The sequence below is a fragment of the Tamandua tetradactyla genome, chromosome 15 (assembly GCF_023851605.1).
Source record: "Tamandua tetradactyla isolate mTamTet1 chromosome 15, mTamTet1.pri, whole genome shotgun sequence".
NCBI lineage: Eukaryota > Metazoa > Chordata > Mammalia > Pilosa > Myrmecophagidae > Tamandua > Tamandua tetradactyla.
This window is the reverse complement of record NC_135341.1, coordinates 85,114,108-85,133,114: the sequence shown is the minus strand read 5'-3', so window position 1 is coordinate 85,133,114 and position 19,007 is coordinate 85,114,108. Positions and strand designations below refer to the sequence as shown.

Below are 19,007 nucleotides of genomic sequence, written 5' to 3'. Positions count from 1 at the left end.
AGCATCAATGAGTGAGTGCCTGGAGGAGCGGACATTCTATGCTGCCGAGGAGGGCCAGGCAGTGGCCCTGAGCCTACCAGCTTGGGGTACGGGGCCAGGCTAATGCCTGTAGCACAGGAAGGAAACACTGCACACCCGCAGGAGATCTTTGTCTGACTGCATGGAATGTCTCCAAGATGGCCCTTGAGTATCTCAGAGAGGTCACGGCTCCCAGCTGCTGCCAGTGCAGGGATCACAAGTGGTGGTGATTGACAGGGCAGCTGCCTAAAGGAGCCTCAGCCCCCGGGGTGCAGGGGAAGGAGGGGTCACGCATTGCTGGAAGCTGAGCTTACTCTGTGCTGGCGTTGTGCAGCCATCTGGTTTGGGTCAAAGGTCTCCAGGGACGGGTTTGATTTATAGGTCAGTGTAGTCACCCAGGCGGCGTGAGCACGAGGGCCTGGGGAGCCCGGGGGTGGGGGTGGGGAGAGGAGAAGGGACAGGCTGGGCCCCTCGGAGGCTGAGCAAACACTGTGACTCTGCTCCTGGCCTAGGAGCGTCTCAGGTTTCTTCCAAAAGAAAAGCTGCAAAAGGAAAATACTGAAAAAGCCAAGCTGTCCTGGTTATGTGCCGCTGTCTGCCTGTGTCCGTCTCAGATGCCGTTGTTGTGTGGGAGGGGCACGGTGCCCGTCCGCCCCTGGCTGTCCGCTGTCAGGGGGACATGCGCCGACCTCCCCGCAGCCCCGCCATGGCCACAGCCACATGGCCCGGAAAGGACGCCGAGGCACGGGGTCCCTGCAGTGGCCGAGCGGGAGGGCTCCCGCCAGCCTCTCTGGCTTGTTTGGGAGCTTCCCCTCTGCCCTGCAGATGCTCTAGAAGGTTCTGGAGCTCAGAGGAGGGGTAAGCAAGGGCCAGAGCCAAGGAAGAGTGGCCGCGGAGGAGGGCCTGGCTGAGAAGCTGACCCTGCCTTCCTCTGTCCCAGGTGTCAGCGGTGCCACAGAGCCCTTCGCCCACCCCAGGTGTGCTGCAGCAGCGCCAAACCCAGCGGCCACTGCGGCCAAGGCCGGTCACTAAAGAGGACGTGAAAAATGAAGCAGGTGGGGCAGGCCACAGTGGCTCAGAGGCAGAGTTCTCACCAGCCGTGCCGGAGACCCAGGTTCGATTCCCAGAGCCTGCCCGTGCAAGAAAAAAAAACAGGAAGAAGCCGGCTCTGAGCTGAGGAGGGAGCGCTGCGGGCAGATGGAGGGGCGGGGCTGGCATCTGGCTGGGGGCACAACACAAGCCAAGTGCGGGGACAGACATCTGCCCGGTGGCAGGCGGCACTGGCCTGAGGGGCACCCCCGGTCCGAGATGCTGGGGGAGTGTGGGAGGCCACCCACCGGGCATGTTCCCCAGGAGCTGCCCAGAGGAAGGGGTACAGCTCAGACCCCCCGAGGTCAGGGCCAGCCGTGGCCACCTCCTGGCAGGGGGCTGAGAACGCGAGGTACAAGGAGGGTGGATGCCTTTCCCACATCCTCGGCTGGACCATGAGGGCATCCCCAGGGCCGGGGCATGTGGGGGCACAGGGACCGTCCCCCCGAGGAGGCACAGTGCACCGTTCTCAGCCGGGGGAAGGTTCCCAGCAGCCCCTCCCCACATACCTGGACTTCACCCTCTAACTCCTTGGATGTGTAAAACAAGCCAGTTGGGTGCCCCACTGTCAGATGAGGGCCCCTGGGGCTCAGAAGGGTGCTGCACCCGGCCCAGGGCACAAAACCTGGCCCTAACCCCCAAATGGGGGAAGCTGGAGTCGCCACGCTGAGGCTGAGCAGAGAAGCGTGCCAGGGGCTTAGCAACCCTACTGCACCTCTCCGTGAGCCAGAAGGGCTCTTGGGGGGGCAGGAAAAGAGCCTCGTGGGCCACCCCGAAAGGAAGGCTGTGAACTTCGGGAGGACAGACTGCAGTCCATATCTAGTGGCAGCCCCGTGACTCACGGCCTGTTTCCCCATCCATGAAGTGGGGACACCACCAGGCCCCAGATGGGCTAACAGGCGTTCACGGCATTTCCTCTACATAAGAATTTAGTCCAGTGCACCAGAGGGACTTCATGAGAGCAGAGCAGAGCTGGGTCCTGAGCCCATCCGGAGGGGCGTGCAGCAGGCATCCCTCCCACCAGCTCAGCCGGAATGGCTCCTCCCGGTGCAGAAGGTGGGTGCCCAGGGCCCGGGAGCATGGGAAAACTCAGCACCGGGCCACTTCCTGCCGAGCTGCACCCACTGCGAGACGCCCGCCAGGCCCGGCTCTGCCCTTTGACCTCTGCCCCTGAGTTGTGATTTGTTTACACAAGGCCAGGCCAGGGTCAGAGCCCAAGAGGGGCCCTGCGTTCAGAAGGTGGCAGGCAGGCCCAGCCAGTGCACACACCGGGCAGGCGGGCAGTGGGTTCCCGGGGTGCAGTTGGCTCCCGGGGTGCACCCAGCCGGGTGGGCGGGCAGGCAGTGGGTTCCCGGGGTGTAGTGGGCTCCTGGGGTGCACCCAGCCGGGTGGGCAGGCAGTGGGCTCCCGGGGTGCAGTGGGCTCCCGGGGTGCACCCAGCCAGCCGGGCAGGCGGGCAGTGGGTTCCCGGGGTGCAGTCGGCTCCCGGGGTGCACCCAGCCGGGCAGGCAGTGGGTTCCCGGGGTGCAGCGGGCTCCCAGGGTGCACCCAGCCGGGCGGGCTGGGTGGCAGGCTGCTGCTGCCCCAGCCTGGGCGAGGGGGCGGGAGAAGAGCCGCTGGACCCTCCTCTGGTCACTGACCCAGTTGGGGAGACAGGCTGGGCGCCCCAGGATGGCTGAGTCACCGTTAGGGCAGTGCAGGATTACAAGTCAAAATGAGGAACAGCGAATGGATGGAGCAAATGCTCCGATGCTATCCGGGGCCCTGCCGCTAAGCAGGGCTTCCACAGCCATTACTCTATTCCACCCCGGCAACCGCGCCAGCCTCCTTAGTCTTCCCTCTTCACCCAGCAGGTTACAGGCTCAGCAGGCTCAGGACGTGCCCACAGACGAGTGAGGACCTGGGGTTCCTGGGCTGGTGCCCCCCTCTGAGACGCCCCTCCCCCCACAGGGCGCTGGTCCCTGCAGGCCCCCGGCAGCCTCCCCTCCCTCTCCCCCCCCCCCCCCCCCCGCCCCCTCCGCATTCCTGGCATACCTCGTGTCAGGGCCCTCCCCTGAGCCCTCCAACCAGGCCAGGACCCCGGCCACTCTAGGGCTCTCTGCTGGTGCCGCTGGCTGCCTCAGAGGCACCCCAGGCTGAACCCCCCATGCCGGGTCCCTGGTCCTGGAGCCACTCCTCGGGGACCTGCCCTCGAAGCCGCGTGACCTGAGCCCCTCAGCTCCCCAGGCCCCTCTAGTGGCTAAAGCTGCGCTGACCACTAGAACTTCCTGCAACGACAGCAATGTCCGTTTCGTAGGGAGAAGGGGAATTTTCTTATTTAAATGTTTAATTTTATCCTGTTCTAATTAATTTAAACTTGGCTCCGTGTGGCTCGTGGCACGGCCGTGTGGACTGTTTGCCACCCGACAGGCCAGACGCTCAGACAGGCTCTGGGTGTTAGAACAATGTGAGCCTTCGAGGCCGTCTGGTCCACCCGCCCCTTCCTAGGATGGAGAACGAGGCACGGAGAGGGCGGGCGACCTGCCACAGGTCACCCACCGGTGGCCATGCTGTGACCAGGTGGCCCAGGCTCGCTGGCTCCTGGTCCAGGCTCCTTCTCAGGCCTCCTGCCCTCCTCCACACGCTCAGGGAGTCAAGTTACTTCCGGGAAAATGCTCTTGCAGCTTTCACACATCTCAGTCCATTCTGGCAAAACGCCTTGGGCGGTCCAGGGAGTCAGGGTGGCCCAGCCTGGAGGGGACCAGCTCCAGGGTCAGCCTGGACACCAAGGGCCTCTGCCACCCCAGAGCCCCCTGCAAGCCCCACCCTGACGCTCCCAGGACCCCCCACGAGCCCTGTCCCTACCTCTCCACCCTGGCACCCCCAGGGCCCCCCACGCACCCTGCCCTGGCGCCCTTCCCCAGGATGCAGCCTGGAGCCTGGAGGCGCCCCAACAGGCACTGGCATAGGGGTGGGGTGAGCTCCAAGCCTAGGGGGACTCCCTACACCAGAAGGGGAGACCCCATGTGGCACAGACCCCTGCTGCGGGACTGCCCTCCCTGCCTCCGGTGCGGCAGTCTAAAGAACACGGTGGGGGGGACCCCTGGGCTCACCTGAGCCCCGCTTTCCGCAGCCGGCCTGCGGGGGAAGCCCTCACAGACCCGGGACAGCACGCTTTTCACAAGGCCGGGAATTCAGTCCTGAGAGTCGTGAATGGAGAAAGGACGATGGGGGTTGGGGTGAGCCCTAAGATTGGGGTGCGAGCCTGGTGAGCCTCCGTGCGGCTGTGCCCCCGACAGCGGCCTGTAACATGGGGAGAGCGAGTTCCAGCCCCCGAGGGTCCCAGGCCATGGGAGTGGAGGGTGACCGGGGCCGCTGCCCTTCCCCAAGCCCGTGGGGGGCTGCCCAGGCAGGGTCTAGTGTCCTGGGTAAGGCAAAACCCCAACCCAGGATTGCAGGCTGGAGGAAGCAGCCAGGGCGCCTTCCCACCCTCACGCGTGCATGTCCGCGGGTCACTGAGCTGGACCTGCTTCAGCGTTGCCTTCCCCGAGTTTTCGGTGAGACATGGTATGTCCTGTATTTTGTGCAGACGCAGTGCGAAGTGGGAACTCTTCCCAGGGCCCCTCCCTCCGTGCAGCCCTTCAGGGGTTTCTCACCTACAGCGTGGACCTGTGATCTGTCTGGCCACTCGTTCAACAGACACCCGCTAGGCCAGTGCTGCGGGCATGGCCACACCCAGACCCCATCCCCTTTCCCCAGGGAGAGATGCAGTGACCCAGGGCGTCACGCTGTCCCCGCATGGTCTGGGGGTGCCAATGGCATGCACAGGAGCGCTGCCCCTCCCAGATCAACACCGGGCAGCACTCCCCCGCGGCGGGCAGGTTAGCCAGGGGCCCTCAGGATGTACCAGGAAGAAACAGTGGTGCAAAAGCCCCTTTCCAGCTGGGGCCCAGGCGTTGACTGGTGCTGCACGAATGCACATTCCCTTGGGGCGGGTCGAGGGCCGAACTGCGTCCTCAGTGCCAGGGCTCCTGAGAATGCTCTTCAGGCCCTGAGGGCCTGCTGCAGCCAGGACGGCCCACAACGTCTTTGCCCTGGACGGCATGTCCTGACTAGTCCTTGCAAATACGGGGCATCGCCGTCGGCCCCAACTGATTCCTTGCCCGGCAGGGCCCTGCCCCTTCCACCCCCCGACCCCGCAGCCTCCTTTAAGCTGGGGGTCCCCAGCCGCTGACAGCTGGCTGGTGTTGGGCTGGCGGCACAGAAAACACAAGCCCACGTGCACACAGACATGCACACGCACACACACATATGCGACACACGCACACACAGGTAGACATATATGTGACACACACACACGTGTATATGCATATGTGACACGTGCGTGCATATGTGACACATGTGTGAATGCACACACGTGTACACACATCCCAGGGCCCCTCTGCAAGAGCTTGTGTCAGTGGGTGGGAGACGGCAACAGTCTGTTCTCACCAGCTCCCCAAGGAACGCCCATGTCCAGGCACCTGTGCTGAGTGACCATCTCCACGAGCCCCCATTGCCCTCCCACAGCAGCCTGGACCCCTGGACGGAACCTCGGGCTGCACCTGGGCCAGTCAGACCCTCTCAGGATTCTCAGCCAGGACGTGGGAAAGTAACACGCATGCAAAAAGTGAGGCTGAAGCTGCAAGGGCACCATGGCGAGCCCAGCCAAGGAGCACCCCAAATTATGAGGGAACAGAAATCCTGCGGGGGAAGGGGGGCCAGGAGGGTAGTGAGGCCTGGAGTGGGTGTGCAGCTGCCTGAGCGCCATTCCGGCCCTGTTCCGGCCCACTGGGTCCTCCCGTAGTCCTGCCCGCACCCCTTTTCCTCAGGCGACCTGGATCTGCTGGGTCCTGGACTTCCAAAGGAGTCCTGACCAAGCATCCCATCTCTACCCCTTGGCTCCTGGCCCGGGGCCTGGCCTCTGTGTCCGCTCTGTGAGTGGCCCTCGGCGGCACTTAGGGCGTGCTGTCTCCACCCCACCGAACCCCAGAAGCAGACCCGCTTCCGGCTCGGGGACGGGCTCATGACATCCCTTTCAAGGGAGGACCTCAAGGAAAGGGCGATTTCTGGAAAACAGCCATGGCTGTGAACGGATTTACCCAAATGCATCTACTCAAATGACCCCACCAAGGGACAAGGACGTCTCTGCTGGGCAATCTGGGCTCCTGCTCTTCCGGGGGCAGGGGGCCGCAGAGGTGGGATGGGGGCCCCGGCAAGCATGGACACAGGGCTGTGACAGGGTGGCCTGTGCCCACCGGGCTCCCTGCCGGGTGGGCTTCCAGCTCTATTTATGGAGCGCAGCCATCCCCCAGGATGCAGGGCAGTGCCGGGAGAGCCAGCGCGGCAGTATTTTCCAAGCTTGTGCTGTCTGGGCTTAATTTCATCCTGAGCAAATAAATCATTAAGAAGGCAGCGAGCCTGGAAGATCTGATGAAGAAGGGCTATTAAACGGCACAGCCTTAACTTGAATTATGGAAGGGCTGAGAGACGCAGCCTTATTAGTGTCGGGACAGGCCGTAACTCACACCAGCCGCTCCCTCGCCTCGACCAGAGGACGAGACTAAGGGAGAAGCGGCAGGTTCCCTGACCGGCGGCAAATTAAGGTTGTTTGCTCTCTTGAGTCATTTAAACATCCCCCTGCAAACTTGCTTACTCAACTCATTGCTTTCCCAGCACAGCCCACTCAGAATCATCACCAGTTCCAAACCGATGGGTTGAGAACACTTAAATACTGTCCTGGGTTTCAACGCCGTAGCAGTGGCGGCAGCTGACGCCAGCCTCAGCAGATCCCTTTGTCAAGCACAGGAAAGACAGGGCCTGGCATCTCCTGTGTAACCCTGGGGTTAGTGGGACCCCAGGCACTGCAGGGGTCGGCGTGGGAGGGCAGAGCCTGGGTTCAAGGCGTGTGCCCCGTGCTGGCTCTCGAGTTCCCCCGGCCTCAGCCTCTTCATGTGTGCAATGGGACAGCAGTACTTCTCCTTGTCCGTGAGCGTTAAATGAGTTAACACGTAGGGCGTGCTTACGGGTGTTTGTACAGAGTTGTGGAGGCTTAAACACGATGAGCCTCTGGAGTGCCAGGCGGCGTCTGGCCTTTTGAAAGTGCTCGATCAGTGACTATTTAACAAAGCGCTGCTTCTGCGCGCAGTCATCCCTTCCCAAACACGAGTCGCCCACGAAGGAAAACGTTTGGATAATAATGTGGATTTACTTGTGTGCACCTCATGGGCAAATGGGAGTGTTTGGGTTCGAGGACACATGCGCTGAGGCACTCAGGGACTGGGGAGGATGAGAAGGAGAGGGACGGGGGTGCTGGACAGAAGAGGAGGGAAGGCAGGAGGCAGTCAGGGTGGTGAGGGTGAAGCGAGGCCCAGGAGCTGCGGGGAGGCAGGGGGGTGAAGGCGCTTGCCCGGCCCCGACGCATGGGAGCTCAGGTTGCCCGATCCCCCGGGGGGGTTAGGAGCTAGCAGCCCGGGTCCCACCCAGCCCTCCTCATCAGAACCGCACTGGGGCTGCGAAGCACTGCCCGACAACCGCCTGGGGAGAGTCCCGTCACGACCGCCACTTCCCAGGCGGGGAAACGAGAGCTCAGAGGTCAGGAGACTCACGCCAGGTCACCGGGGTTGGGGGACACCGACAGTCTCTCCGGGACCGTCTTGAGCCCGAGCTGGGGATGGGGTGGGAGCTGGACCTAAGTCAGGCACGGGGAAACCACAGAGGGTCGGCATGTCTGGGGACGGGGCGGGGGGCCTGTCTAAACTCCGCCGAGCATCAAGCACCACCACCCCCGCCCCCCATCACTCTCCTCCCAGACTGTGGTCCCCGCCACTATCTCAACGGGTATTTTCAGTTGACTCAGAAACGACCTAAACTCTCCCTCGCGCCCCTGTCTCTGGAGAGGAACCTCTTCAAGCGGGCCAGGAGGCCGGGGCTCCGGTTCTGCAGCTGACTGCAGGGGTCGCGGGGAGCTGGTCCTGCCCACTGGGAAGAGTGGGCCAGGCCGCGGCTGCTGGACAGCGTCCCTGTCCGCCCCAAGGCCCGGCCTCAGCCGCCTGCCAGCTTGTCCAGAGTGCGGGTCCCGCCGCTCCTCACCCGTCCCCCCACAGCGGGCAGAGCCAGACAGCCACGGCTGGGGCCAGCAACTGCCCAGCGGCAGAGTGACCCTCACCTTCCACGGACACAGCCGGCGGGGGCACCGCTCGGACGAGACAGCGGACATTGAGCTGGGGGCCTCTGTAACCGCTCGCGGGGGAACCGGACACTCCCAGGTCATCTGTGACCCGCTCGCCGTGGCCTTTGAGTCTCAGGCGGCATTTCCATTACGGGTCACAGAAAAGTCACAAGCCTCCCAAAGAGAACACGGGATCCTTTTCCATTAAAAACACTCAGATTTCACAAGGTGGACCAAGATTTAACAACGATAACTATTCGCACATTTGATAATCTAATGGTAATTCGACCCATCTCTGGGGCAGTACTGGTCATATCTGGTGATTTTCAAACCCCCCATTTTGGGGCTACTCTGTGCCAGGGGCCAGCCCTCACTTCAGTGCACCATCCAAGATCGTGACACCTCATGGCAAATTAAATTGAAATTTCTCTCTTCTGGGTGAGGCAGGTGTGGCTCATGGGGCAATGACCACTCACGGGGCAATGACCACTCAGGGTCACTGCCAACCAGAAGCTGGGTCGGGATGGAGTCCGGAGCAGGCAGCACGCGGGGCCCAGGAGGCGCTGGCGCTCAAGAGGAGTGGGCAGCAGCGTGCGGTTGCTGTGCCCGCCCATGCCCTGTGATGCCACTCCGGCCCTCGCATCCCTCGTCCTGCCCGGGGCTGCGTTTGGCGGCCCCCCTCCCTGGACAGGACACCCTGACTGTGCTGAGTGTGAAAGCCCTGCCTCGAGACTGGGCGGTGGCATCTGAACGAGGCCTTTCATCGGCTGGTGGGGACCAGACTCAGGGCGCAGATCCTGAACTGCAGTGCCTGGCCCGCGTGCTGCTCCCGCCCGGCCTGAGAGTGAGGGCAGGTGGCCCTGGGGAGCGCAGGTGGGAGCCGGACAGGGCCAGGCTTCGGGAAGCAGCCCCTGATCCTCAGAGACCCTCCTTCAGCGCCGGCAGCTGCAGCAGCAGTGCAGCAAACACGGGGCTGGGCCAGGTCCGTGCCGCGGAGGGTCTCTGGGCTGACGCGCACCCTAAACGAGGCCTGGCCGGGTCACCCTACGCGAATCCCCTTGGCCCGGCACTGTGTCCGAAGCCCCTTTAATAACAAATCAGTGTGGTTCTACTGCATTGTAAACCAGAAGCCAAATCATGCACCTGCATTGATCGCATGCCCAGGAGGGGTGTGGTGTGGACCCAGCAGGAGGTCGGCAGGGCAGGAAATGGGGTGCTGGTAATAGCTCCTCCCCACGCACCTGCCTGGAGCCATGCATGGGGCCATGTTGCCTGGAGAAGCATCAGCTCACAGCAGCTCTGCCTGGCACGTGTGGTTATTCCCATTGCACAGACGGGAAGACTGAGGCTGAGGGATGTCGAATAACACCTTCAGAGTCAATTAGCCAGCAGGGGGCAGGAATGGATCCCAGTCAGGATCAAAAGCTGTTTCTCAAATATTGGAAACTACTTAAATGTCCAAAAACAGGGATCTCAATAATTAGATTACGATATAACCATCCCATGGAAAACTCCATGACTGTCACAAAAGAACAAGCAGCTTGATATTAACTGATAATTAAACAGCTACCGAGATCCGTTAAAGGGGGGAAATGTTTATGGTCTGATCGCATTTGTGTAAAAAATCTGTCATGAATATCTTAGAGAGGTCCCACAGGAAACTGCTAATTGTGAGGGGAAGGAATAGAACGAGGGGGCAGAGGGACGGGATGAGGCGCTGTCAGTGCCCCTCCTTGGTAGCATTTAAATTTGTTACCCCAGCCACAGCTATTTCAAAAATAAACACAGGCATATTTTCAAGTCCTTTCTCTTTCCACGTTCCCAAGCCAGTTTCCCGAGGAACTTCATATCCATTTGGGCAGAGCAGACGTTCACAGGTGAATGAATGAGCGAAGGGGGCGGGCAGGGTGGGGTCAGTGCTGGACCAGGGCATGGGGTGGGGAGCAGAGCCCTGGGCTGCTGAGGCCGGGTGGGGGACGGGACGGAAGGAGAGGGAGGCGACGGGGGCACGGGCTGGCCCTGGGCCGGGAGGGAAGAGGGACCAGGCCCAGATGTCAGGGGGGCCGGGGGAGCACACACCCCAGAAGACACATGCACGACGAGCAGAAGGCGGGACCTCAGCACAACCCTGAGGAGGGCCCTGGGGTGGGGGGTGGGGGTTGCGGTGTCCTTGCAGTCCCCAGCCTTGCAGAAAGTCTTTTCCGCCTTCATCAATATCGGAAGCCTTGGCTGGCCGCCAGCCTCCTCTGCTGAGCCGCTGCTCCCATAAACGCTGCTGGCAGATCAATTAAGCCATCTAGGAACGACATCTGGGGATACAGCTTCCCAGGGTCGATGCAGGTAGCACGAGAGTTATACCTGCTGCGCTATCTCCCCTGACAGCCAAAAAGTCCACGGAGGCCAGTGCGGACACTGCCAGGGCCTGAGCCTGCCTTCCAGTCGTCCAAGAGGCCGACCCCGCCCCCCCCACCCACCCCCGGACTCCAGGGTCCCAGGAGAGCAGGCCAGTTAAAGGCCTTTGGGGGACCCAGGAATGGTGACCTGGTGGAGGTTCTCAGACCCCAGCGGCCTACCGTGTAGCAGAAGGGTGCAGTTTCAGTCCCCTCTGGCTGACAGGAGCTTTTGTCCAGCCTGGGGACATGAGGAAGGAGGTCAAGGCCCAGTCCCCGGCTGAGGGGCCCGCTGTCACCAGCATGTCACCCAGGTACCAGGTGGGGCCTGAGGCTGGATTTCAGGGAGCAGGTCTGGAGCAGGCCAGAGACCACCTGGAAAGCCTTCACCCAAGAAGACCTCAAATGCCACCTGCCCAGTTCCCTCCTGGCCAGTGCTGGCGGGACGTTCAGGGGCCGCAGCCTCTGGGCAGGGGGAAGGGCCAGCCGCCCTCGCCTGGGCCGACAGCTTGAGCAGCCCATTCCATGGAACAGGGAGCCGAGCCCTGCCTGGGCGCTGTGCCCAGGCTGCAGGGCAAGTCCCTGGCAGGGCGTCCTGCTCACGACAGTCACAGTGGACCCCTCCTCAGGACGGACTGTGCCAGCCCCACGCAAAGTGCTTGGCTCCCTCGTCGGCAGAGCTGGGATCCGACGCTCGGTGTGCTTTCCTTGGGCAGGCGCAGGGGCCAGAGCCGCAGGGGCGCCGTGAGCAGGTCCCGAGGGCCTGGGCAGGGCCGGCGGCAGGGGCATCCCACGCTGCTCGCCCGGCCCGGGGCCATCGCCAGGAATCTTTTGCAGCTTAGCTTAGCACCCTTGGGGTGCTGTGCTGAACCGAGCGCTTTGGGGGTGGGCGGGGAGGCGGGGATGGGACCTCAGGGTCTCACCCAGATGCACCATGGAGGGCAAAGCTGCACTGGCTGACGGGGGGCAGAGCAGCCCCCCACATTGTTCCCTCCCTGCCCTGTCTGCAGACCCCTCCACCAGATGCCCATGGCGGTGCCCGCCTCAGCCTGAACTTGGCCCCCCCATTACTGGCTGGGAGCCTTGCTCTCCAGCCTCAATTCCTTCCCGTAAAATGAAGACGACAACCTAAGTAAAAGCCCAAAGGTTGTCACTGGATGAGATACGACCTGTAATTCTTAGCACAGAGGCCAGCACAGGGTGAGGACTCTACAGTGTCATCAGTGCGGCCTGTTCACTGTTATTATTTGGGTCGTCTAAACCGCTGTCGGGGCACAGCTTGCCCAGTGCCCTGGCCTCGGCTCCACGCTTCTCACACGCACCGTGGGTGCAGAGAGCCCGCGTCCACGCGCCTCGCCTGACCCCTGGGACACGAGACGCGTCCCTCCAGGGAACGGCCGAGGGGCCACCTCGCGTGCAGAAGTCTGACGACATTATGCTTTTGCATTAGGAAAACCCCCCACTTCCACGAGCTCCTGTCCCCCACAACTACACAGCTGCAGCGCTAACTGTGGTAAGCCCTTCCTAAAACTTGCTCTTTTGGTCATAAAAATTCAAAAATTGAGAAAAGCGTATCCATTAATTCACTTCTGTCACAGTGAGGAAAATCCTGCCGTGATGCACTTTGTTGCAAATCCACAGGGGACCCCAGGGCTGGCCCCAGCTCACCTGGTTAAGCGAAGCACGGGCACCGGCTGCGCTGGGTCCACTCCCCGCAGGTGAGCTTTTCGGTGTCCCCCACCCACCCCCCCCAAACGAGAACACCCTGAGGGTCAGGGCACAGCTGTGCCCAGCCTCCCGCTGAGTGCCGGGCTGAGGGCCTATCCCAGGTCCCAGGGCCGGTGTGCTTTCCCCAGGACCTCGCAGGGAAGCGGCCGCAGGGTCCTTCTTGCCCCCGAGCCTGAAACGGGGTTCAGGGGTCCAGGTGTACAACCAAGGTTGGCTCAGAATTCTTCCCTCCCTGCCCTGGAACTCCCTGGAGCCAAGCCGTTCCCAGAGCCCAGGGATCTGCAGGTGGGCTCCAGCCAGGCCACCTGCTGCGGGCGCTGGGTGCTGCTGGCCCACTGGCCCCTGAGATGCCACCGCAGCACGTCCTCAGAACCACTGTGGGACGCAAGCGGACCAGGGGCCTTGCCACGCCCCGAGGAGCCGAGCTTCCTCCTTCCTGCAGCTCCCCCTCCCACCCCCCCATCGGTACAGAGAAGACTTAATCCTTCCTGGACAGCAGCCCAGAGCCGTGTCGGGCAAGCTGTCCCTGTCACGGCCTGGGAGGTGATGCGGGCTCACGTCACGTTAAGTCCTGGCCCCCCTTTGCCTCCCAGCTCCAGCCACCTCCACGGGGAGGGGTTCTCCACCTGCTAACTGAATCGCGCCCCACAAACCCACGCTCGCGTCCTAACCTCAGCCCTGTGTAGGGGCTCACTGTAAACGGGTCCCTCAAAGATCTTATTAAGATGAGACTAAACAGAAACAGGGCAGGCTCGTTCCGGTATGATGGGGTCCTTACGAGCAAAGGAACTGTGGACGTGGGCACGGAAGGCACAGGACGCGACAGGAAGAGACAGCGGGCTGCTGGAAGCCACCACCCGACTCGACAGATGCCACAGGAGCCCAGGCCTCCTGACACCTTGACTTGAGACCATCGGCCTCCCCAAATGAGAGACAATAAACTCCTTTGTTTAAACCAGTCAGTGTGTGGTGTTTTGTTATAGCAGCCACAGCAAACCAGGACCCCCAGCGTCACCAGCCATCTGAAGGACCCCCAGCCCCAAGGGCCCTTCCACGGCTGCCCCTGCCCATCCTGCCTTCCTGGGCACCAGCCAAGGGGGAGAGCGTGCCTGAGTGCCCTGCCCCCAGCACGCGTGGAAGGACCAGCGCCTGTGCCCTCGTCAGCCCCTGAGCTTTGTACCTGGAAACCGAGCCACAGACAGTGCCCAGGGAGGACAGCATAGCCTCAGTCCAGCCGTTGGCCCTGCTGGCCTCCAGCTGGTGTCAGTCCTGGGTTACCTTGGCAAATCCCGCAGCAGCTCTGCAAGGGGCCTGGCGCTGCTCCACTGTGAGAGCAAAATAAACCTCCATGAGGCAGTGACTCTCCAAAGATACAAAACCAGAGCGCCAGGATGCAGTCGGAAATAAGACACATCAGACTCCCACAACCTCATATACCAAGTCCACCCTTCTAGGGCAGCAGTGAGTTTTGGTGAATAAACTTTCCAATTCCATTCAGTAAAGGGCTGGGGCAGCTGTTTGCTCTCTGAGCAGTGGGGATTCAGCTGCTCTGCCCCTACGCAAGCCCGTCTCAGGACACTCATTCGCTCCTAAATCTAACCACTTTAGTGGGAAAAACTGACCATACGTGGCCATTCAACAGCCATCTCAGTCCAGCAGGCATGAGAGTGCAAGATGAGTGAGAAAGGCCCCAGTTAAACTGGCGAGGGGCGTGCCAGCCACTTTTCTGTGGGCTTGAAAACCGTCATCCCGCCCGACTCAGGGAAATGTCAATGCCGCTTGGGCATGAGCTTGTTGATTTCTTCCCTCGGGTGCTGTTCTCACTTCCCCCACTAAAGGGGGAGCCTGGGAAAAGAGTGGGCCCCAGACGCTGATGGAGCTGGGTCTGCTTTGGGGAGTCCTTAACTCCAACCTTAACTCCAAAACAGACGTCCTGCAGCAGCCTCTCGGGCTGGCAGCTGTGCGTCTCATCTCAAGTGAACAAACTGGCGTCCTGACTTCAGACACTGAGATGGTGAGCTCCATTGGGGCTGTGGCAGGAAGCCCATCTTGACGGGAGCCAGTTGGCAGAGATGTGGGGAGGTGGGGGTCCCCAGGGCCAGCCTGACGGCAGGACCCCTTGACTGTGAGTCAACACAGGGCAGGGGCAGCCCGGGCCTTTGTCCAGAGGCCACCCTGCCTCCCCACCCTATGGCTCCCTCCTGACCAGTAGCCATCACTGAGACGTGAGTTTTTAAAGCTGCCCGTCAGGATGGTCGGGAGACTGAACGAGGAAGCTTAGAGGCGCTGGAGACCCAGCCAGCACCCTGCCTGCTTGTCTGCAACCCCCAGGGGTGTTTCATTTAACCTTGCAGTGTTTTCAGCCACTGCCAACTTTAAAAACTGGGAGAGTTTACACAAAATCTAGATTTCTGGGTCCTCTCGGGAAAGTCAGATTTCCCAATGCAGGGCCCTCGTTCCCATGAGCAATCATCAGCCAGAGACGAGCGGCAGCTGCCACCCAGAGGAGCACATTCCCTCAGTGTCAGCTCCCGGGGAAGGCCGGAGGGCCTCCAGGCAGCCCCTGCCTCGGCCAGGTGCTGGACAGATGACAGTTGGCACTGCCACTCCTCACCGTCTATCTGCAGCTTTCACGCAGGCCCTCGTGTCCAGGGGCTGGGTTGCCCACTTGTCCCTGTCCCCCCACTGTGAGTGGCTTGGGGCCGGGCACGGGGCGGCCTTGTACCGACCAGAGGCGGCCAACAGTCCAGCCCTTCTCAGGGGCAGGCGCTGTCGAACGCACCTGACACAGGTGATCCTATTCAGTCTCACCGCCACCCTGGGTTAGCTCAGCACCACTGTGCCACCCCTGCAGATGGCAAACCAGAGGCAAAGAGACCTTAAACAACCTGGCCGAGACCGCCGAGCCAGAAGAGGAGAGTGTCAACCTTCAAACGCAGGACGCCCAGCCCCAGAGCCCCGGCAGGACTCTGCACGAGGGATGATGGTTCCAGGTGCTGATGGAGGGGGCGGCCTCTCCCACTTCCCGCCTCTCCCCCATAAGTCACCCCCGCCCCCGCCCCACACACTTACGGTCAAGGCCGTTGACGTAGCGCATGGTCACCTCGCAGTGGCCCCACACGGCACTCACCACCGGGTACAGCTTCTTGCCCTTGAGGCCGCGGAAGGCCACGCCCAGGTACTGGCCGTCCACCACGAAGCTGAGCGTGCCCTCGTCCATGTCCAGCACGACGAGCAGCGAGTCGGGCAGCGCGAAGGCCTCGTCGGGCCCCAGGAAGGCCGGGTAGGCCACGGCGGGCCGGTTCTTGCCGTCGTGGTAGAGACGGCTGCGGCCCAGGTCCCAGCCCCACGACTCGGCGTCGCTGCCCACCAGCGCCGTGTAGCCCACCGAGTGCAGGGGCGCCCGGGCCGTGGCGACGCCCACCACGGCGTGGGTGCCCCGCTGCCGCGCCGGCCAGTGGATCTGCCAGGCGTGCAGGCCGCGGGTGTGGCCCACCTTGCCGCGGATGCCGTCCGTGCTCTGGGCCACGGGATGCCGGTGGAACGTGAGCCGGTCGTCGTCCTTGACGAACACGTTGAGCGAGCGGTCCTCGGGGTTCCAGGCGTGCCGCAGCTGCACGGCCAGCCCCGCCGCCGGCATGTCCAGCAGCTGGTCCAGCCGCGCCGGCTGTCCTGGCTCCGCCGCCCGCGGCTCCCGCTTGGCTGGCCGCAGCGCCGGCTCCCGCGCCTCCACTGACTTGAGGCTCCCCGAGAGCTTCTGGCCCATGGCTCCCCAGGAGAAGGTGGCCGCGGCAGGCCCCTGCTACCTCGTGGGGACCTCCGCTCCCTGCAGCCGGGGACAGGCCACCGGGCCGAGGACCAGGCTCCCAGACCGTCGGCGGCCACAGCCTCTGCTGGGCTGCAGCAGAGGCACGAGCTCCTGGAGGGAAAGCAGAGGGCACGAGTTACAACCGCAGCAGCAAAAGCCTGTGACCCATCCCTTCGTGCGTGTCCACAGCTTGGCTGGCCCTCTGCGTGCATTATTAATAATCGGTACAATGGCAGCTAGCACGTGTCTAGTACGTGCTAAATGCCAGACGCTGATCTAAATTATTTGCATTTATTACCTCGTGTAATCTCTACAGCCTCACTCGGAGGCAGATGCATTATTATCCCCATTTTACAGATGGGAAAGCTAAAGAGCAGACAGAGGATAAACGATTGGCCAAAGCCCCACAGTCATGAAGCAGCCAGGCCAAGATTCAAACCGAGGCCACCTGGCTTCAAAGACCATGTTTTGCACTTAGATAATCTTATTTTAGTGATGAGGCCTGAGCCCAGAGAATTCAAGTTACCGACCACAACCAGAGCGCCAGGATGAGAACCCAGGTGCATCTGGCCCGAGGCTCACACAGAGGTCACTCATCAAGACAATCACTCCAAGGACAGAGCAGCGCCCAGACCGGCTGTACACAGCTGTCCGAGACATGGGCCTCCAGCATGCAAGTCCACTGGTTCCCAACCCTGGCTGCCCAGGGGTCTTCGCCTAGAGACCTAAAGTGCTGCCAGGCTGGAGAACTAAGACATGAAGCAAGGGTCCAGCAAGGTCACCCAAGGACATGGACACAAGGTGATGGTCTGCAAATGGGATGGGTGTTCCACGGGAAGGAGAGTGGACGTGGCAGCAGAGGGGAGGAGCCTGGGCTGGTCCCAAGCTCTGCAGCCAGACACAGCGGTGCTCCCACTCCTCTCGCTGTCTTCGGTGGTGTGTCCACAGACAAGCCTCATCCTCTCTGAGACTCCAGTTTCCTCACCTGTAAAATGGGGATAAGACCCCTCCCACAAGTGGGCGGTGGTCTGAGAGACAGCAATGGAAAAGGCCAGGCCTGGGCTTCTGCTTGCTGGCTCGGGACTCTGGGCAGCCCTTCTTCTCCGGCCCTGCTCTCTGGGCACCCTGCATGGACGCCTCCTCTTTGGGTGGGTGGGCGCTTCCTTCGGTCATATAAACATATCAGCACCATGTGCCCTCAGGGACCGCACCCCACCCCTGTGGATTCTGGGTTTCAGGGAGGGGAAAAAGGCCATGATCACTGCGAGACCAGCCAGGGGCTTGGGCTGCCCGGATGGGCCCTGGGTGGGCGCAGCTGGAGAGCTGGGCCCCACACCCAGTCCAGAGCAGAGGCCCACATCCTGTCCTCCCCAGGCCAGAGCACTGCTTGGCTCAAAACAGTGCCCCCGAGACAGATGAGAGGACCTCAACCTTCGTGTCCGCCATGCCTGGCCACCACCTCCCACCCAACAGTGGAGCACCCCCAGCCCTGCTGGTGGGGAAGGCAGGGGCCCTGCTGCCACACAGCACAGGCAGGTACACTGCAGATTTCTCTTTTAACCCCCCAGTTTTGTCCTCAGCTCCTATCTCCTCTCCTCTTTCTACTGTCAGACCCCAGGTCCAGCTCAGCGAGCTAATGTTCGGTCTGGGGGAATTCCAGAACACAGAAATTCGCAGCACTAGACAGGTTTAAGATAGCAGGATAAAGGTATCCCTTTTCTTATCCTAAATCACTCAAAAACAAGGGAAAAGAGAAACAGAAATGCAAATTCGATGTTCAGCAAAACCAGGAGGCATTTGTAACCTGAACTTATAAGGACAGGCTGCCAAGAGCAGTAGAGTGCTGCCAAAGCAGCGAACAGCCAGCGGGCCGTGAGAGACACCTGCAGAAGGCACCGGGGTGGCTGTCGGCCAGCAGCTCTGCTGGCACCCACTGCAGGAAGAGCCATCGATCCCTTCGCAGGAACAGTGGAGAAAGGGCATGGGACCCGGCAGTAGGAACTGCCTTTGGCACCTCGGGGAAGAGGAGAGCAGGAGAGCAGGCAAGCACAGATTCACCGTCTTCACGGGAAGCCCTGTGTCGGTGGGGCAGAGTGCAGGACAGTCTCTGAACGGGGAGAAGCCTGTAGCTACAGAGCTCTGACGGTGTAGAAGCAAAAGCTGGAAGAAATCACTACCACAATTTCTGAACAAAGAAATTTACCGGGAGCCAGGGAGCACTGCTGTTCTCCTAAAATATTTCCCTGGCGTCTCCCCTTCATACATCACATACAAAATGCTGACCCAAGATTCTCTCTCAGAGGAACTATGCAAAGATTCTACAGGAGGAATAACGGAGGAAGAGAACAAGAAAAAACATGGCAAACCAAGAAAACTAACCAATCAAAAAAAGCTATAAAAACTGTGACCAAATTTGCTGCAACAGATTTAAAAAACAAATATAAAGAAACAATTGCCACTTCAAGCGAGAGCTCCAAACAGAAATGCAAAGCTCAGGTAACTGTGAAAGATAACACATAACCAGCAGAGGAAAGAAGAGGAGGGAAAAAATACAGTCATACAGAAATGAAGCCCTGATTGGGGACAGCACAAAGAACAAACTCAGCTCTAAAGACTTGGAGGACGAGACTGAGAAAATTGAGTAAACTGAAAAATGATTAGTGAAAAAATGATAGGCATAGAAGAGAAAGGAGAGCACATATGCTCATAATTATATCTCTGAGGAAAAGAGTGTATACACGGAACATACATTTTTAAAAGTACATAATTCAAGAAAACGTCATAG

The 19,007-nt window shown here is 61.1% G+C and overlaps 1 protein-coding gene across 1 annotated transcript in view; it reads right to left on the bottom strand.

The window, feature by feature from the left end:
* Positions 1-16,180, bottom strand: part of SPSB4 (splA/ryanodine receptor domain and SOCS box containing 4) — a 63,917-nt gene extending 47,737 nt beyond the window's left edge. The window contains exon 1 of the mRNA XM_077128615.1: positions 15,487-16,180. Coding sequence (XP_076984730.1) covers positions 15,487-16,180 — 694 coding nt within the window. The remainder of the gene's footprint in view (positions 1-15,486) is intronic.
* Between the last annotated feature and the right edge of the window lie 2,827 nt (positions 16,181-19,007).